The sequence below is a fragment of the Pelophylax lessonae genome, assembly GCF_965119305.1.
Source record: "Pelophylax lessonae genome assembly, chromosome: 3".
Classification (NCBI taxonomy): Eukaryota; Metazoa; Chordata; class Amphibia; order Anura; family Ranidae; genus Pelophylax; species Pelophylax lessonae.
Genome location: NC_138770.1, coordinates 474,281,458 through 474,302,219, shown reverse-complemented (window position 1 = coordinate 474,302,219; position 20,762 = coordinate 474,281,458). Strand labels below are relative to the sequence as shown.

Below are 20,762 nucleotides of genomic sequence, written 5' to 3'. Positions count from 1 at the left end.
TATTCACCTGAATAGAAGGTAAGAGCTGGCTTCAGCTCCAGCATCCTTGCAGCATGTGAAGTGTTGAGTGACATTGTGTTGGAACAGCGTTAATCAAGTTGTTTTTGGGTAGGCCAATGTCTTCCTGAATGCACCTCAGTCGCTTCTTGGCAAGGATTGAATGGTGGAAATGGCCTGCGTACCTGTTCAGCGTGCCAATTAATATCAAACAAAGATGTGATAGAAAGGGAGAAGGTATTTGCGCTGCCTGGATAAAGAAGTGGTCTAAATCAATATACACAAGGTATGATGGAGTATAAATTGAATATAAAGAAAGCGTATGGTATTATCTCTACCTGAGTAGCCTATGATCTGAATAATTGTGCACAATGTATGATGGAATATCAAACATGCAAATATATTACACAGTGATAAATCTTGTAGAATATAAACAATGTAAGAATATCTTAATAAAATTAAATTAATGTGCAAAATGGACAATGGGTAATCCCAAATAAAGTGGTATGTGCTCTCGTGCAATGTGTGTAGTCTTGATATCGCCTAATGGTTTACTGTGGCGTCCGTCTCTGATAACTAGAATTTTTTCATACATGAACATCTCATTCACAAGTCTGATAACCTCTTTAATCTCAGGGGCAGTTGAGGATTTCCAATGTCTCATCACCGTTAGACGAGAGGCATGTAATATAAACATACACGTAGACCTAAGGGAAGAGTGAAGGGCCGTGACTCCCAAGCCCAAAATAGCGAGTGCAGGGTCAGGTTTCAAGAGGTGTCCGGTAGTATCGGACAGCATACGAAAGACCGCTACCCAGAAGCTACAAAGATGCAGGCAGGACCAAGCCATGTGGAGCAAGGTGCCCACATGTCTGCAGCCCCTCCAGCATTGGTCAGAGGGGGGTCTACCTGATGGGGAGGTGAATTAAGCTAATAAGTAGAGGGTGTAATACCACCGTTGGTGAAGCTTCTGGGCAATTTCCGTATGATTGGCACATCTAGTAAATTTATAGTTGCATTGAATTGCTTGGAGCCATTGGACATCAGTGAATGACTTGTTAAGATCCCTCTCCCATTTCATCATGTATGAGGTTTTGGGGAATGTCGCTTTGGACTGTTAGACCACTTCTTTATCCAGGCAGCGCCAATACCTTCTCCCTTTCTATCATACCTACATATACCCAATATAGGGTTATATTTAACAGGTAGGCTGCAGCCTTTAATATCCTAAGCGCAGATTTCCCCTCCTTTTTTTTCTATATCAAACAAAGCTCTCTGGTTTGACAGACCATCATTTACCACAAGTTGTGTGCCATGCAACTGAGGTCTGACACGTCACCAAGCCTCATTCCTTTCACCTTGTAAGAGCTGTGAAAATGTGGAATAGACTCCCTCCAGAGGTGGTTCTGGCTTGCTCACTAGATTGCTTTAAAAAAGGCCTGGATTCTTTCCTGGGAGTACTTAAAATAAGTGGGTACTAAAATTTTGTTAGGTAAAGTTGATCCAGGGAATATCAGATTGCCTCTCGGGGGACCAGGAAGTTATTTTTTTTCCCCTGCTGTAGCAAATTGGATCATTCTTTGCTGGGGTTTTTTCGCCTTCCTCTGGATCAACTGCGGTTATAGGATTGTGTATATGGGATTGTATGGTTGGGTTTTTCAATACCGTTTTTTTTTTTGGTTGAACCAGATGGACCCGTGTCTTTTTTCAACCTATCTATGTAACTATGTTCACTCCGCTGTCTCGAAGCGCAAGCATCACTCGGTCTTTGGCGATTTCGAAGTCTTCAAGCATGCCTAGAAATCTTTCTCTAATGTACTCCCCAGTGTGGGATCCTTGCATTACTTTTGTATTCAACACCAAATGCCTTCTTGTCCATCCGATGTCAATGTAATGGTATTTAAGACTCATTAGGGACTCTGTTTGTCCTGACCAGCAGTCAGTCATGAATGAGAGTGAGTTGCCAGCATTCTTTGTTTTCAGCATAGCCTTTTCATTCTCGATGACTTTTTGGTGATTCTTTCCCAGCATTTCTGTTCGATAATACTTGTCACTCTTCAGTGTGTACCTTGGCTCAACTATGGACATCAACCGCTTAAATACAGAGTTAGAAACCATTGTAAATGGCTGGTTATCAGAGACCATCATCTCTGTGATTACTCTGTCCAGCAGTTGGGATCTTCCATCCGAATTTGGCCACCTGTTTTTTTTTCCTGAAACATATCTGTTATTGTTGCCTGGGATACTGGTATTTCACCTTGTGATTCATTGTGTTTTTTTTCTGTGCTGCATGATATAATTTAACATGATGAACTCTTTGATGGGCTCAAAGATTTGATGTATTTTTGGTTTTTGCAATTGCTGATCCCATGCTTACATTGTTTGTGCACGTGTTGCACACGGCTGCTTTTCCTGGAGATGGAGACGAGAAATCGTTCCAGATCACATTTTTACTTTTTCTATCTGCATCCATTTCCATTGAAATTTGAAAGACATTACTGAAATTTAATATAGGTTTTAAAAAAACTGGCTGACTGGCATCCTGTGGTGATAAGTGGCTGGCACCCTGTGGTGGGTGGCTGGCTGTCTGGCACCCTGTGGTGGGTGGCTGGCTTGCTGGCACCTTGTTTTGGGTGGCTGGCAGTCCAGCACCCTGTGGTGGGTGGCTGGCTTGCTGGCACCCTGTGGTGGGTGGGTGGCTGGCTGACACCTGGTGGTGGGTGGTATAGGGCCTGTGGGTGGCTGGCTAGCTGGTACAGTGCCTGTGGGTGGGTGGGTGGCTGGCTGGTACAGAGTCTGTGGATGTGGGTGGCTGGCTGAATGGCTGTGTTACACTCCCGAGAGACTAGTCCCGACTCCAGACAAGGTTGTCCAAGGTGTGGGAGACGGCCTAAGAAGGCAGTGCACGGAGGCACGTGGCGCAACATACATAATGATGTTACGACAGTAATTGGTAATATCAGCAAGTTCGGGGCCGATACTGATATATCGGGAAAAGCTTTACCGATAATCAGTTGATCCCCACTGTGCCATCAGTACATCAGGTGTGATCAATTTTCAGGGATTGGTACCATAGCTTGTAGACTCTACAACTGTCACACAGACTAAATAATATCCACTTATTTGTGTTATTTTTACCAAGAATATGTAGCAGTTTAAATGTTGGCCCAAATTCATTAACAAAAATAACTTTAATATAAGGTGTGGGTAACTGCGCTTATGGTGATAATAAATAATGAATAAATAAATAAGCTAATTAGTTATGAGCTGCAGCTAGGCAAAAAAGGAAGTGTCCCTTTTAAATATGTGATAAATTAAGTGTCAGCGCTGCTCAATACATATATGTGTTGAATTGTAAATAAATATATAAATTAAATAATTTGTGCAATAATATGCTAAAGTGCAAAAATCCAATATCATGTGCAAAAACCAATATTAAACCACAAATCCATTATAATAAATTCATTAAACAGAGGTGAAAAATTCTGCGCTTATGGACAAAGGATGGGCTGCAGCCAACCTCAAAATATAGTCCAAAAGGGCTATATCAGTAGATTTGGGGTAAAGGGAGGTAGATGGCGCTGCCTATGATTGATAAAATATGTGTGGAAAGGAATGAGCTTGTTTCACTGGATTAAGTAAAATCTAAAAGTGCTATTGTGCGTATATAAATAACAATATACAAAAAGTATACAATAAACACTAAAAGTAGATATATAAATAATATAAGGTGCAAAAGTGACAGAGATGTTCTGGTTTAAAAGAAAATAACAGAATAGAATGATGCTCAGTGAGTCCAAAGACAAAGTGATTAGTGCAATAAATAGATAAGAATAAATTTAAATATCAATAAACCGTGTTCCAGTAACTCAATACATATTAAAAGTGTCAAATAGTGATGATATTAAGTAAAGATACCAGATAAAAATCCGGAATTAATTATCTATAAGAAATGTAGTGAGCTTAAAAATAAGTATCAATAATCCAAAATATGTGATAAAAAGTCCATAAAGTGCTACAAAGTAAAAACAGTGCTTCGGTAATTTTGATGGGTGATATTCAAAGTGGTCCGAGTGCTAGGTGCCAGGTGAGAAAACGGTGCACCCCTCCAATATATCCAACACTCACCAAAATTGTATACCCCTACAGGGGTAAAGCGCCTTAGGGTAATAATTGGTATCCTCTATCAGGCGATTCCTGTGCACTGGATTCGTAGAGAAAGGGATCCCTGGATCATTTCTTTCAAATGGGCAGTGTATATTCAATGTAATTGGTAAAGCCTCATATTTCCATTCATCTTAAGGTAAGTATATCCCGAGGTAATATGCAAGAAGAAGGCCTCATATAGTGACGTACCGTTTAAAATTAATCTTTATTATTGAAATCAATTAATGTACTCACATTTACAAAGTAGGTAAACAAGCATTCAAGGCAGTAGGAGCCGCGAGTCCCTCGTTGGCAGCTGCTTCCGGGACGCTATGCGTGTCAGCGACCGGATCTGCGTTCCAGTGGGGCGGAAATGACGTAACTACGCACGATGCGTTTCGTCACAACTGACGTCATCAGGAGCGTAAGTCACGCCATCCCCGCTGGCTATTTGTATTGAATGGTTACCAGGCAACCGGACATTGTTAACTAAAGTTGTCCAATTGAAAAATAGAAAAAACAGGGTCGTATGTTGCCGGGCAGATTAGCGGTATGCTAATTCGGCAGAAAATCATCAACCAATGGAAAAAAGAGGAAAAATCAGCCAATGAAAAAGCAAAAAGGAAATCCCTGAGTGTAATGTGTTGTCGGGTAGGAATTATATACCACAATATGTGTAGAAAAGATGAAGCAACGAATAAATGTTATTAAAAAACTATATTGTCATTATGTATATCAAAAAATTATTATATATACCAGAAGCTGTGTGTCAAAAATGGTTTGATATATTATAAAAACATAATTTACAGGCAGAAAATATTTATAAGGGTAAAAATGATTCAGTATATAATTAGCCAATTTAAAAAATAATATAATTAGCCAATTTAAAAAATATATATATTTTAATAAAATCCTTAATGGACACATATATAAATTAAATTAATGTACACGTAAAAAAGGAGGACCACAAATATAAGTGTGGGACATGGGTGTATGAATATTTAATAATATATATTTACATAGATAAGACCTCAAAAATGGTGTGAAAATATTCTAATAAAAATACTTAAAAATCTGAAATTTAAATATACAATACTACGTGTAAATTTAAAAAATATATATATAAAAAAATATATAAAAATATATAAAATCCTGTGGTCTAGTAACCATATACAAATATAGATGTCCCACATTGCCAATCTGCATCTATACAATTAACGGCATAATCACGTATAGTAATATATATAAATATAGGGACCAAACAGGAGAAATGAAATGTATATACAAAACTCTACAAAAAGGCAATAATCTATATACTTAATAAAACCTAGATAAAAATAGTCTTTATATACGACCAATCAATAATATAGCTAATAATAACTGTTTCTATATGGCCAGTCAGTAATATAGTAACCCAACTAATTTATCAGGAATTTAAAATATGTGATACAAGGGCCTTAATAGGAAGGAGAGAGAGAAGGGAGGTTGGCTGTATAAAACGTTAAAAGTTAAAAATCAGAGATAAAACAGTTTAGATCAATATCCCGGTTAAGTCCTCCAGGTTGGAGTGATCCAAGTTGGTAGATCCACCTGGTCTCCTTCTGTGATATTTTTCTTGTTTTGTTTTCTCCCCTCCAATGTTCCTTAATAGTATCTATTCCGTAAAAAACTAAACCTCTGGGGTTACGATGGTGTACATCTCGAAAGTGCCTAGACAGGCTGTGTTTTGGAAAGCCAGTTTTGATATTGTTAAGGTGCTCTCTAATGCAAACAAAAAGGGGCCTAGTGGTCCTGCCCACATATTAAAGCCCACAGGGGCATTCAATAATGTATGTCACATGTGTGCTGTGGCAGGTGATAAGATTCCTAATTTGAAAAGACCTTTTGTTCGCATAAGACTTAAATTGTGTAACTTTCTTAGTTTGAGTCGGATTGTTTCTACAAGCTAGACATTTACGGCACCTAATGAAGCCTTTCATGTAAGGAAATATCTTAACTTGTCTTGGTGGGTCCACCACATTGTGGACTAATCTGTTCCTTAATGAGGGGGCTTTTCGATAAATAAACCTCGGTCTGTTGGGTAAAATGCGTGAAAAAGTTTTGTCCGATTTTAAAATTGGCCAATATTTTTTAAAAAGGGTTTCAACTGATTTATATTGGTTATTAAAACTTGTAATAAAAGCACAATCAAAAAACTCTTTGTCGTTTTTGTTCTTGGTAATAAGTAGATCTTCCCTTTGCATATTCTTAATTTGATTCTTAGTAATTTCTAAAGTGCGTCTGTCGTATCCTTTTTCTTCAAATCTTTATTTAAATTCTCAGCTTGAATTTCGTAGTCGTCTGATCTAGTACAGTTGCGCCTAATTCTCATATATTGCCCTTTTGGTATGTTTTGCTTCCATTTAGGGTGATGCCAACTTGATTTCGGTATATAACCGTTTTTTTCTGTAGATTTAAAGAATGTTTTGGTGTATAGATGGTTATCCTCCTTTAAAATTTGAAGCTCTAAAAAATCTATTTTATCCTTATCATAAGTGCCTGCAAAACTAATGCCATACTGATTACTGTTAAGATCATTTAAAAAGAGGGCCAAAGATTCCTGTGTGCTATCCCACATTAAAACAATGTTGTCTATATAGCGACGATAAAAACGAAGACGCGGATGGCTTTTTCCATAAATCATTTCTCTTCCAACATGTTCATAAATACGTTGGCGACGCTGGGGGCGTAACGAGCCCCCATAGCAACTCCTTTAGCTTGTACAAAGAAAGTTTTGTTATGCCAAAAGTAATTATGTGACATAGCTAATGATAACCCCTCTAATATACAGTGGGTACAAAAAGTATTCAGACCCCCTTAAATTTTTCACTCTTTGTTATATTGCAGCCATTTGCTAAAATCATTTAAGTTCATTCTTCTTCCTCATGAATGTACACATAGTACCCCATACTGACAGAAAAACACAGAATTGTTGACATTATTGCAGATTTATTAAAAAAGAAAAACTGAAATATCACATGGTCCTAAGTATTCAGACCCTTTGCTGTGACACTCATATATTTAACTCAGGTGCTTTCCATTTCTTCTGATCATCCTTGAGATGGTTCTACACCTTCATTTGAGTCCAGCTGTGTTTGATTATACTGATTGGACTTGATTAGGAAAGCCACACACCTGTCTATATAAGACCTTCCAGATCACAATGCATGTCAGAGCAAGTGAGAATCATGAGGTCAAAGGAACTGCCTGAAGAGCTCAGAGACAGAATTGTGGCAAGGCACAGATCTGGCCAAGGTTACAAAAAGATTTCTGCTGCACTTAAGGTTCCTAAGAGCACAGTGGCCTCCATAATCCTCAAATGGAAGACGTTTGGGACAACCAGAACCCTTCCTAGAGCTGGCCGCCCGGCCAAACTGAGCTATCGGGGGAGAAGAGCCTTGGTGAGAGAGGTAAAGAAGAACCCAAAGATCACTGTGGCTGAGCTCCAGAGATGCAGTCAGGAGATGGGAGAAAGTTGTAGAAAGTCAACCATCACTGCAGCCCTCCACCAGTCGGGGCTTTATGGCAGAGTGGCCCGACGGAAGCCTCTCCTCAGTGTAAGACACATGAAAGCCCGCATGGAGTTTGCTAAAAAACACCTGAAGGATTCCAAGATGGTGAGAAATAAGATTCTCTGGTCTGATGAGACCAAAATAGAACTTTTTGGCCTTAATTCTAAGCGGTATGTGTGGAGAAAACCAGGCACTGCTCATCACCTGTCCAATACAGTCCCAACAGTGAAGCATGGTGGTGGCAGCATCATGCTGTGGCGGTGTTTTTCAGCTGCAGGGACAGGACGACTGGTTGCAATCGAGGGAAAGATGAATGCGGCCAAGTACAGGGATATCCTGGACAAAAACCTTCTCCAGAGTGCTCTGGACCTCAGACTGGGCCGAAGGTTTACCTTCCAACAAGACAATGACCCTAAGCACACAGCTAAAATAACGAAGGAGTGGCTTCACAACAACTCCGTGACTGTTCTTGAATGGCCCAGCCAGAGCCCTGACTTCAACCTAATTGAGCATCTCTGGAGAGACCTAAAAATGGCTGTCCACCAACGTTTACCATCCAACCTGACAGAACTGGAGAGGATGTGCAAGGAGGAATGGCAGAGGATCCCCAAATCCAGGTGTGATAGACTTGTTGCATCTTTCCCAAAAAGACTCCTGGCTGTATTAGATCAAAAGGGGGCTTCTACTAAATACTGAGCAAAGGGTCTGAATACTTAGGACCATGTGATATTTCAGTTTTTCTTTTTTAATAAATCTGCAACAATGTCAACAATTCTGTGTTTTTCTGTCAGTATGGGGTGCTATGTGTACATTCATGAGGAAGAAGAATGAACCTAAATGATTTTAGCAAATGGCTGCAATATAACAAAGAGTGAAAGATTTAAGGGGGTCTGAATACTTTTCGTACCCACTGTAAGTTGGATCTGGGCCTGTTTCAGATCAGTGTCTTCAAAAAAAGCTCTCTTAATTGCTTCTAGGCCATCGTCCTGTTTTATACTGGTGTACAGTAAATTTGCGTCAATGGTGACGAGGAACCAGTTATCTTCTATATTGAGATCTTGTAGTTCTCTAATCAATTGAGTGGTATCTTTAAGATATGATTTGCCTTTACTCACTAGGGGTTGGAGAAAGGTATCCAAATATTCACCAAGCCTGGAGAAAAGGGAATCTATCCCACTAATTATAGGTCTACCCGGTGGTTTATCTAGTTTCTTATGTATTTTCGGAAGATGATAGATTACCAGTGTTTTGGTGGATTTGGGAAGTAGGTATGTTGCTTCCTTTTCTGTAAGTATACCACTATCCTTTCCCTTCTTGATGTATTTTTCTAGTTTCTTCCGATATTCCTTGCTGGGGTTACCTCTTAATTTTTTGTATGTGCCAGGTATTTGCAAAAGGTTATTCATTTCATCCTCATAATCTTGTTTTTTCAAGATTACTAAGCCCCCCCTTTGTCTGCTGGGCGTATCACAACTTCTTTCTTTTCTTCTATGGATTTAATTGTTTCCCAGATCTTGTTATCTTTCTTATTGTGAATCTTAAGTTGTTTAATGTCATGTTCCACCATTTTCTTAAAAGCCTGTACTGTACACATTCATTATTAGGAACTTTTGGGTTAAAAGCAGATCGATTTCTTAAATTAGTGTGTGTAAAATGATTTTTTGATGTCGTCTTATATTCCCCTTTCAAATTAAAAAACGTTTTTACATTTAGCTTCCTTAAAAACTTCTGGACATCTATATATGCCTCAAATTTGTCAAAATTCTTACTTGGAGCAAACTTGAGACCCAAATCTAAAATTGCTAATTCCTCTTTGGTAAAACTAATTCCGCTAAGATTAAAAATGCCGGAGCCTAGTATTCTCTTCTTCTCTTTCTTCCTGCCACCTCGTTTACCTCTGGTCCTCCTCCTCCTTCCCAATGGTTGTTCCATGCGTTCGGCCTCCCAATATTCTGATTGTAAGAATTGGGGGTTCCTCCATCCTCTGTGGTGGGGTAAACCTTGATGGTAGTTGTATCCTCCTGTTCTTTGGTTGTCTTGAGAACCTCTCCATCTCCACCTAAATTTCATTAATTATATATACAAGTGTCCTCCCTTTGTGTTTTATATATACATCTTATTACCCTTGTTACGGGTACTATATTATTGATTGGTCGTACATAAATACTATTTTTATCTAGGTTTTATTAAGTATATAGATTATTGCCTTTTTGTAGAGTTTTGTATATACATTTCATTTCTCCTGTTTGGTCCCTATATTTATATATATTACTATACATGATTATGCCGTTAATTGTATAGATGCAGATTGGCAATGTGGGACATCTATATTTGTATATGGTTACTAGACCACAGGATTTTATATATTTTTATATATTTTTTTATATATATATTTTTTAAATTTACACGTAGTATTGTATATTTAAATTTCAGATTTTTAAGTATTTTTATCAGAATATTTTCACACCAATTTTGAGGTCTTATCTATGTAAATATATATTATTAAATATTCATACACCCATGTGCCACACTTATATTTGTGGTCCTCCTTTTTTACATGTACATTAATTTAATTTATATATGTGTCCATTAAGAATTTTATTAAAATATATATATTTTTTAAATTGGCAAATTATATTATTTTTTAAATTGGCTAATTATATACTGAATCATTTTTACCCTTATAAATATTTTCTGCCTGTAAATTATGTTTTTATAATATATCAAACCATTTTTGACACACAGCTTCCGGTATATATAATAATTTTTTGATATACATAATGACAATATCGTTTTTTAATAACATTTATTCGTTGTTTCATCTTTTCTATACATATCGTGGTATATAATTCCTACCCGACAACACATTACACTCAGGGATTTCCTTTTTGCTTTTTCATTGGCTGATTTTTCCTCTTTTTTCCATTGGTTGATGATTTTCTGCGGAATTAGCATACCGCTAATCTGCCCGGCAACATACGACCCTGTTTTTTCTATTTTTCAATTGGACAACTTTAGTTAACAATGTCCGGTTGCCTGGTAACCATTCAATACAAATAGCCAGCGGGGATGGTGTGACTTACGCTCCTGATGACGTCAGTTGTGACGAAATGCGTTGTGTGTAGTTACGTCATTTCCGCCCCACTGTAACGCAGATCCGGTCGCTGACACGCATAGCGTCCCGGAAACAGCCGCCAACGAGGCACTCGCGGCCCCTACTGCCTTAAATGCTCGTTTACCTACTTTGTAAATGTGAGTACATTAATTGATTTTAATAATAAAGATTCATTTTAAACGGTACGCCACTATATGAGGCCTTCTTCTTGCATATTACCTCGGGATATACTTACCTTAAGATGAATGGGAATACGAGGCTTTACCAATACATTGAATATACACTGCCCATTTGAAAGAGATGATCCAGGTATCCCTTTCTCTACGAATCCAGTGCACAGGAATCGCCTGATAGAGTATACCAATTATTACCCTAAGGCGCATTACCCCTGTAGGGGTATACAATTCTGGTGAATGCTGGATATATTGGAGGGGTGCACCGTTTTCTCACCTGGCACCTAGCACTCGGACCACTTTGAATATCACCCATCAAAATTACCGAAGCACTGTTTTTACTTTGTAGCACTTTATGGACTTATCACATATTTTGGATTATTGATATTTATTTTTAAGCTCACTACATTTCTTATAGATAATTAATTCCGGATTTTTATCTGGTATCTTTACTTAATATCATCACTATTTGACACTTTTAATATGTATTGAGTCACTGGAACACGGTTTATTGATATTTAAATTTATTCTTATCTATTTATTGCACTTATCACTTTGTCTTTGGACTCACTGAGCATCATTCTATTCAGATTTTTTCTTTTAAACCAGAACATCTCTGTCACTTTTGCACCTTATATTATTTATATATCTACTTTTAGTGTTTATTGTATACTTTTTGTATATTGTTATTTATATACGCACAATAGCACTTTTAGATTTTATTTAATCCAGTGAAACAAACTCATCCCTTTCCACACATATTTTATCAATCATAGGCAGCGCCATCTACCTCACTTTACCCCAAATTCATTGAACAGTCTCTCAATTCAAAAATCAAAGTGCTCAGTGCTTCTTTCTCCTTTTCATACAAAGTGCTTTGTGCTCAAATTCCTCTTCACAATTAGTGAGTAAGGTGCTTGCAATCCGTGCTCCCCTCTCAGTTCCCCACTCACCAAATATTAAGATCAAAAGCGCCTATAACAGCTCTTTCTTTATTAATAAAACAAAAATACACTTACAAAAAAGCAGAAATAGTGAACGCCTTATCGTTTTCCTGGAGGTGGAAGCCGCTTTCGCGTTCTGCGCTCCAACCACCGGATATGACGTCGTACGTGCGGGCAACGGCTTGACGCGTTTCGATCCTCCAATCGGATCGTTTTCAAAAGCTGTTGCGTCATCCGCAAGTCCGCCCTATATAAAAAGCCCTGAACTCCGCACAGTTCAGCTCTCATTGGATAACGGATGATCCCGGAAACACCAGAAATCAAACATTCTCCATCTTGCTACACCTCTAAACTTATGCAGTAACATATATTTATAATATATCACAATATTTCTCATATTATTTCAACACAATTACCATATATATAGGTCACCACGTGGCAGTATATAATATTAGAGGCAATAAATAAGACATAACATCATTATATTGCGATGACTGGAAATGCTACGGACTCCATCTTGATACTCATATTCCTACAAATGTGCATTGTGTATATATGTATTAATCTCTTAGTGCCGGTTCACACTTCTGCGATGCGGGAACGCTGCAAATATGCAGCGTGTTCCCGCATCGCATCCGCACATCTGGCAGTTCACACTGCCATATGCGATACGCAGGGGGTGTCAATTAAAAGTGAACGACACCCCCAGGTGCGATCTGCAAGTACGCACAGAATCCGATTGCACAAGTGTGAACCACTATGCGATACGATTCTACTGCGGCTCAAAAAAAGCCTCATGTGCGTGTTTGGTGCAGATACAGTGCGAATTCAGCCATACAAAGTGTATGGCTGAACTTGCATCCGCACATCAAATCGCATGTAATTAGGAGAAGTGCGCTCCGAATTACATGCAATCTCCGCAAACGAGGAAGTGTGATCCGGCACTAAGTAAGCAATTATACTTAATATTAAATAAAAATAAAATAAGTAAATAACATAAAATTTAAATTATTATAAAGAGGAATTAAGGTATATCACTCCTCTATATTAATATTAATCTCCTGTAAACCTTTATGGAAAATCATTCCGCTCTTTAACTTCAATTATTTAAGCAAGCTATTCAATATGTGGGGATATTAATATTTAAATATTTAAACTAGATAGAATAGATAACCAATCAATGTTATGAAATCAATCATTAACATGAAAGGGTATATAATGTGCTAACCCCCCCCCTTTTTTTTGGATACATAAATATGGATACATCTCTATACATATAAATTATAGATACATATTAATATAGTATTATGGTATTATAAAAAAAAAATAACTGATTTGCAAAATTTTAGTATAGAAAGTAAATAGTTTTTTGGGTTTTTCTTTCAAATTGTTCACTCTCTTTTCACTTATATGGCGAAAACCCAGTGGTGATTAAATACCACCAAAAGAAAGCTCTATTTGTTTGAAAAAAGTGATAAAAATGTTATTTGGGTACAGTGTTGCATGACCGAGTAATTGTCATTGAAAGTGTGAGTGCACTGAAGGCTGAAAATTGGTCTGGGCAGGAAGGGGGTGAAAGTACCCTGTATTGAAGTGGTTATGCATTCGCTGGTGAGAAGAATGTTGGGTATTGGGTCTAAACAGCTCATGATCTTTTCAGCTGCTTATACTCCTGCAAATACAGTGTTCCACTAATGCTAAAAGTATAGACTTACATCAATTGTCCTTGTACAGTTATAGAGTATGCCGTTTTAGGGGATTTGTGTTTTGGTGCATTGCTTTCAGCCAAATCACAGGAAAACTGGGTCTTAATGATCCTATATTAAGGCTTATCTATAGGTAGTGTAAATGTCTCCTAAACATGCACCGTTTAGGAGTTATTTACTGAGCTAGCAGCCAGTTACGTTACTGGCGTATGCCCTCTGAAGAAACGGCCATCCTACCGTTTCTTTCGAGCAGTGTGACTGACGGCTTCCGTGCGCATGCGCAGGAGTGACGTCATCGCGGCTCCAGCCAGTCACAGAGCCGCAAAAACCCGGAAGGAAGACAGGGTAGAGATGGATGCTGCCTTTGGCGAGGCATCGCATCGCTGGAATGCTTTGTTTTCAGGTAAGTTTAACATAATGTGCTAGTAGGCGATGCAGGAACTTGGCTGTTACAGGGCTGTGTCAGGGAGATCAACAATTGGGAAAACCTACATCTGGTGAGCGAATGGTGAGAGTTCCGAAACAGACAGTCCAGCCTTAATTTGCCAACAGCTGTATGCTGGAAGAGGTCCATCTTCCTAGAGGACACCAAGCTAAACTAAGCATGGTTGGTGTAAGAGGGGCTGTAGTCCTTAGGGTCTGTCCTCCATTTTTTGTTCTTAGTGTTGAAACTTCCTGTAGGATGCAAAAGTGCGGTGTCCCTTCATGGTAGAGATAGAGAAAGAGAGCTTTAGCCCACATGACCCTTCACAAACAAACCCTAAACACATTACCTGTTTTTCTGATTTACTGGTTTGTAAGGTGAAGCTGTGCAGGTAGAATGAGTTTAGTACAAAACCTTCAAATCACTAGAGCTAAAAATTACTCACCTATCCCTAGTAACCATGCAGAGAACCTACAGTATATGAAACTTCTTAACTCTTAGCAAAATATTAACACACACATTTTCAGTAAGTGTCCTTCAGAACACGTTTTCTCTAAGCAGGTAGAAAAAAAATACATACCTGAGATCAAGGGTTTTCAGTTTCTTGAGCTGACAGGCAATGTCTGCTACATTTTCCCATGAAGACAGAAGATTTTTTGACAAATTTAACACAGAAATATCTGATAGTTAATAGGTTAAGAAAAACAGCCAATCAATAAATCAAGTAATATGTAAAAAATGAAATGATACAAAACAGATTTTAAAAAGTCAAGATAAGCAATGCACACTAAATAATATTTTGGTTTAAAGAGCTTCTAAAGCTGTAACTTTTTATACCTTGATGGAATTCAATTGCATAGTGCAGGTACGTATAAACTTGTAATAAAAAAAGACAGCGCTAGCAAAAATGATACATACCAAAATTCATATACTCAAAAACATATCTACATAAAGTGCACAGTGCTAGAAAGCATATGAGTGAAATCCTTTACAGTGAAATAAAAGTGCACAAGTGCTTATAATTAATCAATATATAAATAAAGTCCAAATCTGTGCAACTAAATGTTCAAAATTCTTAAGGTGCTAATGTGCTGGTAGTGCTGAAGTGCTGGGGTCCTGAGATACAAGAAATCCGTGCAGGGTGCCTTAGATCCCTCCAAGAGCCGCACTCACCAGATATGGTGGACCCCTAATAGAGTCAAACAGGTATGTAATATGAACGCTCACCCGGGGTCACAGACCACTCCAGAACTGCCTTGTCCTCTTGTTGTAATTCGGGTAAGCACCAGACACTGTTGGACTCAAGCGAAAGGAGTGGACCACATATAGTGAAGCCAGTTGGTATAAGGGTTTTTTAATAGTATAAAAACTACTTACAACAGAGATGTAGTAAATCGCATGTAGAGGAAGGAACCAGGCTGGACGCCGCAATGTACAGTGACTTCCGGGAACGCTCGCGCGTGCGTTCCACGGGACCAGGAAGTGACGTCAGCTGGTCTGCCGCACAGGAAATTCAACGACGCGTTTCGCCCTCCCACTTGGGTGTTTTCAAAGACATGAAAGAAAATGTCTTTGAAAACGCCCAAGTGGGAGGGCGTAATGCGTTGATATATTTCCGGTGCGGCAGAACCAGCTGACGTCACTTCCTGGTCCCGTGGAACGCACGTGCGAGCGTTCCCGGAAGCCACTGTACATTGTGGCGTCCAGCATGGTTCCTTCCTCTACATGCGATTTACTAAATCTCTGTTGTAAGTAGTTTTTATACTATTAAAAAACCCTTATACCAACTGGCTTCACTATGTGGTCCACTCCTTTCGCTTGAGTCCAACAGTGTCTGGTGCTGACCCGAATTACAACAAGAGGACAAGGCAGTTCTTGAGTGGTCTGTGACCCCGGGTGAGCATTCATATTACATACCTGTTTGACCCCTAATAGGGGTCCACCATATCTGGTGAGTGCGGATCTTGGAGGGATCTAAGGCACCCTGCACGGATTTCTTGTATCTCAGCACCCCAGCACTACCAGCACATTAGCACCTTAAGAATTTTGAACATTTAGTTGCACAGATTTGGACTTTATTTATTTATATATTGATTAATTATAAGCACTTGTGCACTTTTATTTCACTGTAAAGGATTTCACTTATATGCTTTCTAGCACTGTGCACTTTATGTAGATATGTTTTTGAGTATATGAATTTTGGTATGTACCATTTTTGCTAGCGCTGTCTTTTCTTATTACATCCTTATAGCCGGTAATTTTTACCTGGTGAACAGCAGCTGCAAATTTTTAGATTTTTATCATTATTATTATTTTTTAGCACATCTAGCGCGGGTATAATTTATTTATCTATACGTATAAACTTGTTTTTATTTTTTTCAAATTTGAGTTTACAATCACTTTTAGTAGGAACAATAAATTAAGATTCTTTTTACTTATCAGCAAAATCTGTTTCTTGGAGTACAGTAGGGGACACAGGACCTTTAGTCCTTAACCATAGGTTAAATGCTTAAGACACATCCCCTATATAATCCCTCTAACTCCCAGCTAACCTCAGTAACGTAGCATGTAATTGAGAGGTCAAAAGAACAAGAGTGGAACCTGTATCCTGTATTGTACTTCAAGAATCATATTTTACTGGTAAATCAAAAATCTTGTTTTCTTAGTAGCAAAGTACAAGACACAGGGTCTTTAGCCTTTAACAACAGGACATCAAAAACAATTCAAACAGAATAGGCCAAGGTAACCATTTAAACACTAATAGGCCCACATAAAAAACAAAATTAAAGTCAAAAAGGTCTCAACGGACTCCGAGAGCATCTTGTAACATCTTAGCACTTTGGCATTAGTGGAGGCCAGAATATCCACCTGGTAAAAAGACAGGTTAACAGAAGCCCAGGTGTCCCCCATGCAAATCTGGGAAACAGATGCCTGAAACCTTATAAAGCAAAGATCTAGTACAGTGTGCCTTAACAGGGAAAGGGTAATTAGTTTAAAGGATGATTTGTCTACTAGGGGTAAGAAACCATCATGCCAGGCACAACTCAAGTCTCAGACGCAGGGACCGAAGGGCATGAGAGCAGGACACAAGTCTGTCTCTTGGCAGGAAGATACTATGTCAGGCCTAATTGCTCTAATCAGTGAGTGGATTTCAGCGATGTTTTCTGAGGGTTGAGGATCCACCCGAAGCTCTGCAGAGTCTGTACAGGCCACTGGCTGACAGTAATAGGAGAGGACTGATCCCTTAGCAGGAGACTGTCCAGGTAACCCAAAAGTGAATTCTCTGTGAATGAAGCAGACTGGGAAAAGTACCTTGGTGAAAACTCAGGGGGCCATATACAGGCAAAAGGGAAAGGCCACAATTTGGTTCCAGCGTTGATGAGGAGGGAAAATGGGAATATGCATGTACGCATCCCATCCTGGGTTTCTACTGAAGCCATAAAATCCCCCAGAAGGTGGAAAGCAATAACTGACCTTGCAATTACTATGCAGTACAGCTTAACCTGTCAAAAGTGCACTGTTGATTCTAGTGAACATGGCAGATACGATAAACAACTGAAAGGTGGCAAGAGCCCAAAGCCAACCCTGCAAGCCTTTGGCTGCCTTTTGCACCAATGTCACAACTTTCTGCTGCAGAGTGTAAGACAGCAGAGTGATATACTGTAAATCAGGGGCTCTGTCTCCTGGCACTTACCTGTCACCTCTCGCAAACATACTACAATGTCATACTCTTCACACTCCTCTCCTACGCAAAGTGACCAATGTCATATACTTATCTGCTATTATACCACTCAAGCTCCCCTCTACCGCTCCTACTGCCAACTGTCTGAACCTCTGCAGTCCTCCCCTGCTGATACTGTCTGTGGTCATACCCACCACTCTTTTTTCTTACACAGCACCCTGAAATCCTTATGAACTCCTCTTAGGCACATATCAGACACAGTCATACTCTTCATATTGATCCCTCCCATACACTTTTCACTGACATACCCTCTAAACTCCTCGGATGCACACCCACAAAATTATTTGATCCCTTTTACTTTTATTTTTTTAGTTTCTTACAATTGTCAACCTTGCCAGTTCTGAAATAATGGGATTTTTGACTTAAAAACCATTTCTCTGATGTTCATTGACGGACACAGCTCCTGATCTACTTAACCATTGGGTTATACTGCCCCCTACAGGAGTAGGACATCAGGCAGAAAAAAAGTCTGGCTATGCCTATGGGCAGTCCCAGTGGGTGTACTCCCTCTCACAGCTATAGGCACTCAGTTTTGTTACAAGCAGTGTCAGAAGAATTACAACTCCACAGAGGGGTGGGTGCTGTGTCTGTCAATGAACATCAGAGAAATGGATTTTACGGTAAGTCAAAAATCCCATTTTCTCTTTAGTTCATTGACAGACACAGCTCCTAACATTCTTAACTATTGCGACATCCCAAAGCAGTGTTAAAGATGAGGGGTGGGAACAGCGAAAAATACATTCCCAAGGCTAACTATAGCGAACCAGGTAAACAGGAGCTCAACCAAAACAACTGGAACTCACCTGAAAAAAACAATACACCCTCAAAGAGGAACAGATCCTCTAAACAGCAGCCTACAAAAACCTTGCGGCCAAGGGAAGCATCCACAGATGCCAACACATCCACTTATAGAACTTTGTAAAAGTGTGCACAGATGATCAGGAGGCCACCTTGCAAACCTGCGTCACTATCGTCTGATGGTGGAAAGCCCAAGAGGCACTAAGCGTCTGAGTAAATGCGCCTTGATAGGGAAAGGCGGAACCTGAACCTAGATGGAAAAGCCCTGAACCATCGTCTGTCTGATCCATCTGGAAATGGTCGCAAAGGAAATGGCAACCCTTTCCGAGGCCCATCCATGAGCACAAATAATGAGTCTGACTTCATAAAAGACTCTGTAGCTGCCAGGTACACCCTTATTGCCCGGTCCCCGGTCCACATCCAAGGCACGCGAAGCTATTTCCTTCGGATGTGTTGGCCTGGGACTCAGGGAACACAACACAATGTCTTCATTCAAATGAAAAGAGACAACCTGTCAGGTACCTGTGAGGTAGAGTCCGAAGTGGAGCTTGAGTGCTGAGGATTCAGGCGAAGAGGTAGTCAGGGAGGTTGGGAAAGCAACAGATCGGGCAAAGCGGTATACAAACAAAATCCAGAGAGTGGTCAGGCAGGAATAGGTCATACACAAGCTGGAAGTGAAGTACGAAATCGGCAGCCTGGAGAGAAGTCAAGAATTCAGGCAAAAGTTCATACACGATCATCAGAGTCACAGAGCATACAGCACACCCAGGGAGATAGTCCACACAAACAGGCACTGAGTAACAGGAAGTGCTGCTATTTATAGGATGGTTAAATAGTACATTGTTCGCAGCTGGCAGCAGGTGGGGCTAGTGAGTCCAAAGCAATGCACAGGGCTGGAAAATCACTGTAAACAGTTGGGAGCTTCCCTGTGGCACAAAAGGCAAGGCTGTACGCTGCAAAATCAGGAACCTCCCGGTTCAAGGACACCTAGGTACATGACACAACCTGAGGAAGGAACCATGGACGGGGGCGAAGAACTACCTAATCCCTGTGAACCACCAGTAAGGTGAACGACAAGACAACGTCGCCAATTCCGACACCCTACATGCAGCGGTTAAGCCACCCAAAAGGCCACCTTTGGGGACAGCAAAAGCAGGGGAATCTTGCAAAAATTCTCAAAAAGAGGCTTCTGGAGGACAGAGAGCACCAAATCGAGGTCCCAAAGTGGCAACAGAGACAGCACTAGAGGTGTCAAGTGCCTAACTCTCTACTAGGGAGTATGTGGCCAAGGGCTGTTAAAATAGGACCGCTAAAGCCAACACCTAAACCTTGATAGTACCCAAGGCTAGTTTCTGCTCAACCCTCCATTGAAGGAAGGTAAAGTTCCAAACCACCGAACAAGAACGAGGATGACCACCAACAGACTTACACCACGCAATGTAGGTCTTCCACATATGACTGTAGATCTTACTAGAAGTAAGTAGGTTTCCTAGCTAACAGCGTTGGAAACACTGATTCACAACTGTAAAGCAGGATGGAAGATTAGTCCTTGGGACAGCAGACCCTTCCTGAGAGTAAGCTTCCAAGCAACATCGGCGACCAGCCGCACCAGATTGGCGCATTAATCCCGGCGATGCCAGTCCGGGGCCACTAAGATGATGGGAATCCCTTCTTCCTCGATTTTGTGTAGAAGTCTTGGCAGAAGCTTGAGAGGAGGGAAGGCGTAAATCAGATGATGCTGAACCCTCGGGGCCACTAGCGCATGTGTGGCATCCACCAGAGAAACCCGTGACCGAGCAACTAACCTCTGCACCTTTCTTTTGAGCTGGGAAGCCAACAGATCCACCTTGGGGATGCCCCACAGGAGACAAAACTGATGAAACACCTCCGGATTGGTCCAACACCTGCCGACTGAGGTACTATGGCTGCCAGTTTCCCACCCTGGGAATGTGTACGGCGGAGAGGGTTGGAACTAACCGTTCTGCCCACCTTACAAAGCCACAGGGCTTTATTGTCATGGCGGCCGCTATTTTCAATGGCAAACCACCACAAAATGGCCACCGGACTACACAAACATGGCCGCCATGCCCAAGGAGGAGCCCCCGTCCACCCCAAAATCCTCCAGGGGGAAAGGGGGGACAGCTACTCACCATACCAGGAACCAGA

General features: G+C 40.1%; 1 protein-coding gene across 2 annotated transcripts in view; it reads right to left on the bottom strand.

Annotated features, from left to right (window-relative positions):
• The window catches only part of TBCE (tubulin folding cofactor E), a 750,803-nt gene that overhangs the window by 460,807 nt on the left and 269,234 nt on the right, over window positions 1–20,762 (bottom strand). Inside the window, exon 6 of one of the 2 annotated variants that reach the window (XM_082250252.1) lies at window positions 14,637–14,736. The exons of the other annotated variant lie outside the window; for it this stretch is intronic. Coding sequence (XP_082106378.1) covers window positions 14,637–14,736 — 100 coding nt within the window. The remainder of the gene's footprint in view (window positions 1–14,636; window positions 14,737–20,762) is intronic. 2 annotated transcript variants of the gene reach the window in all.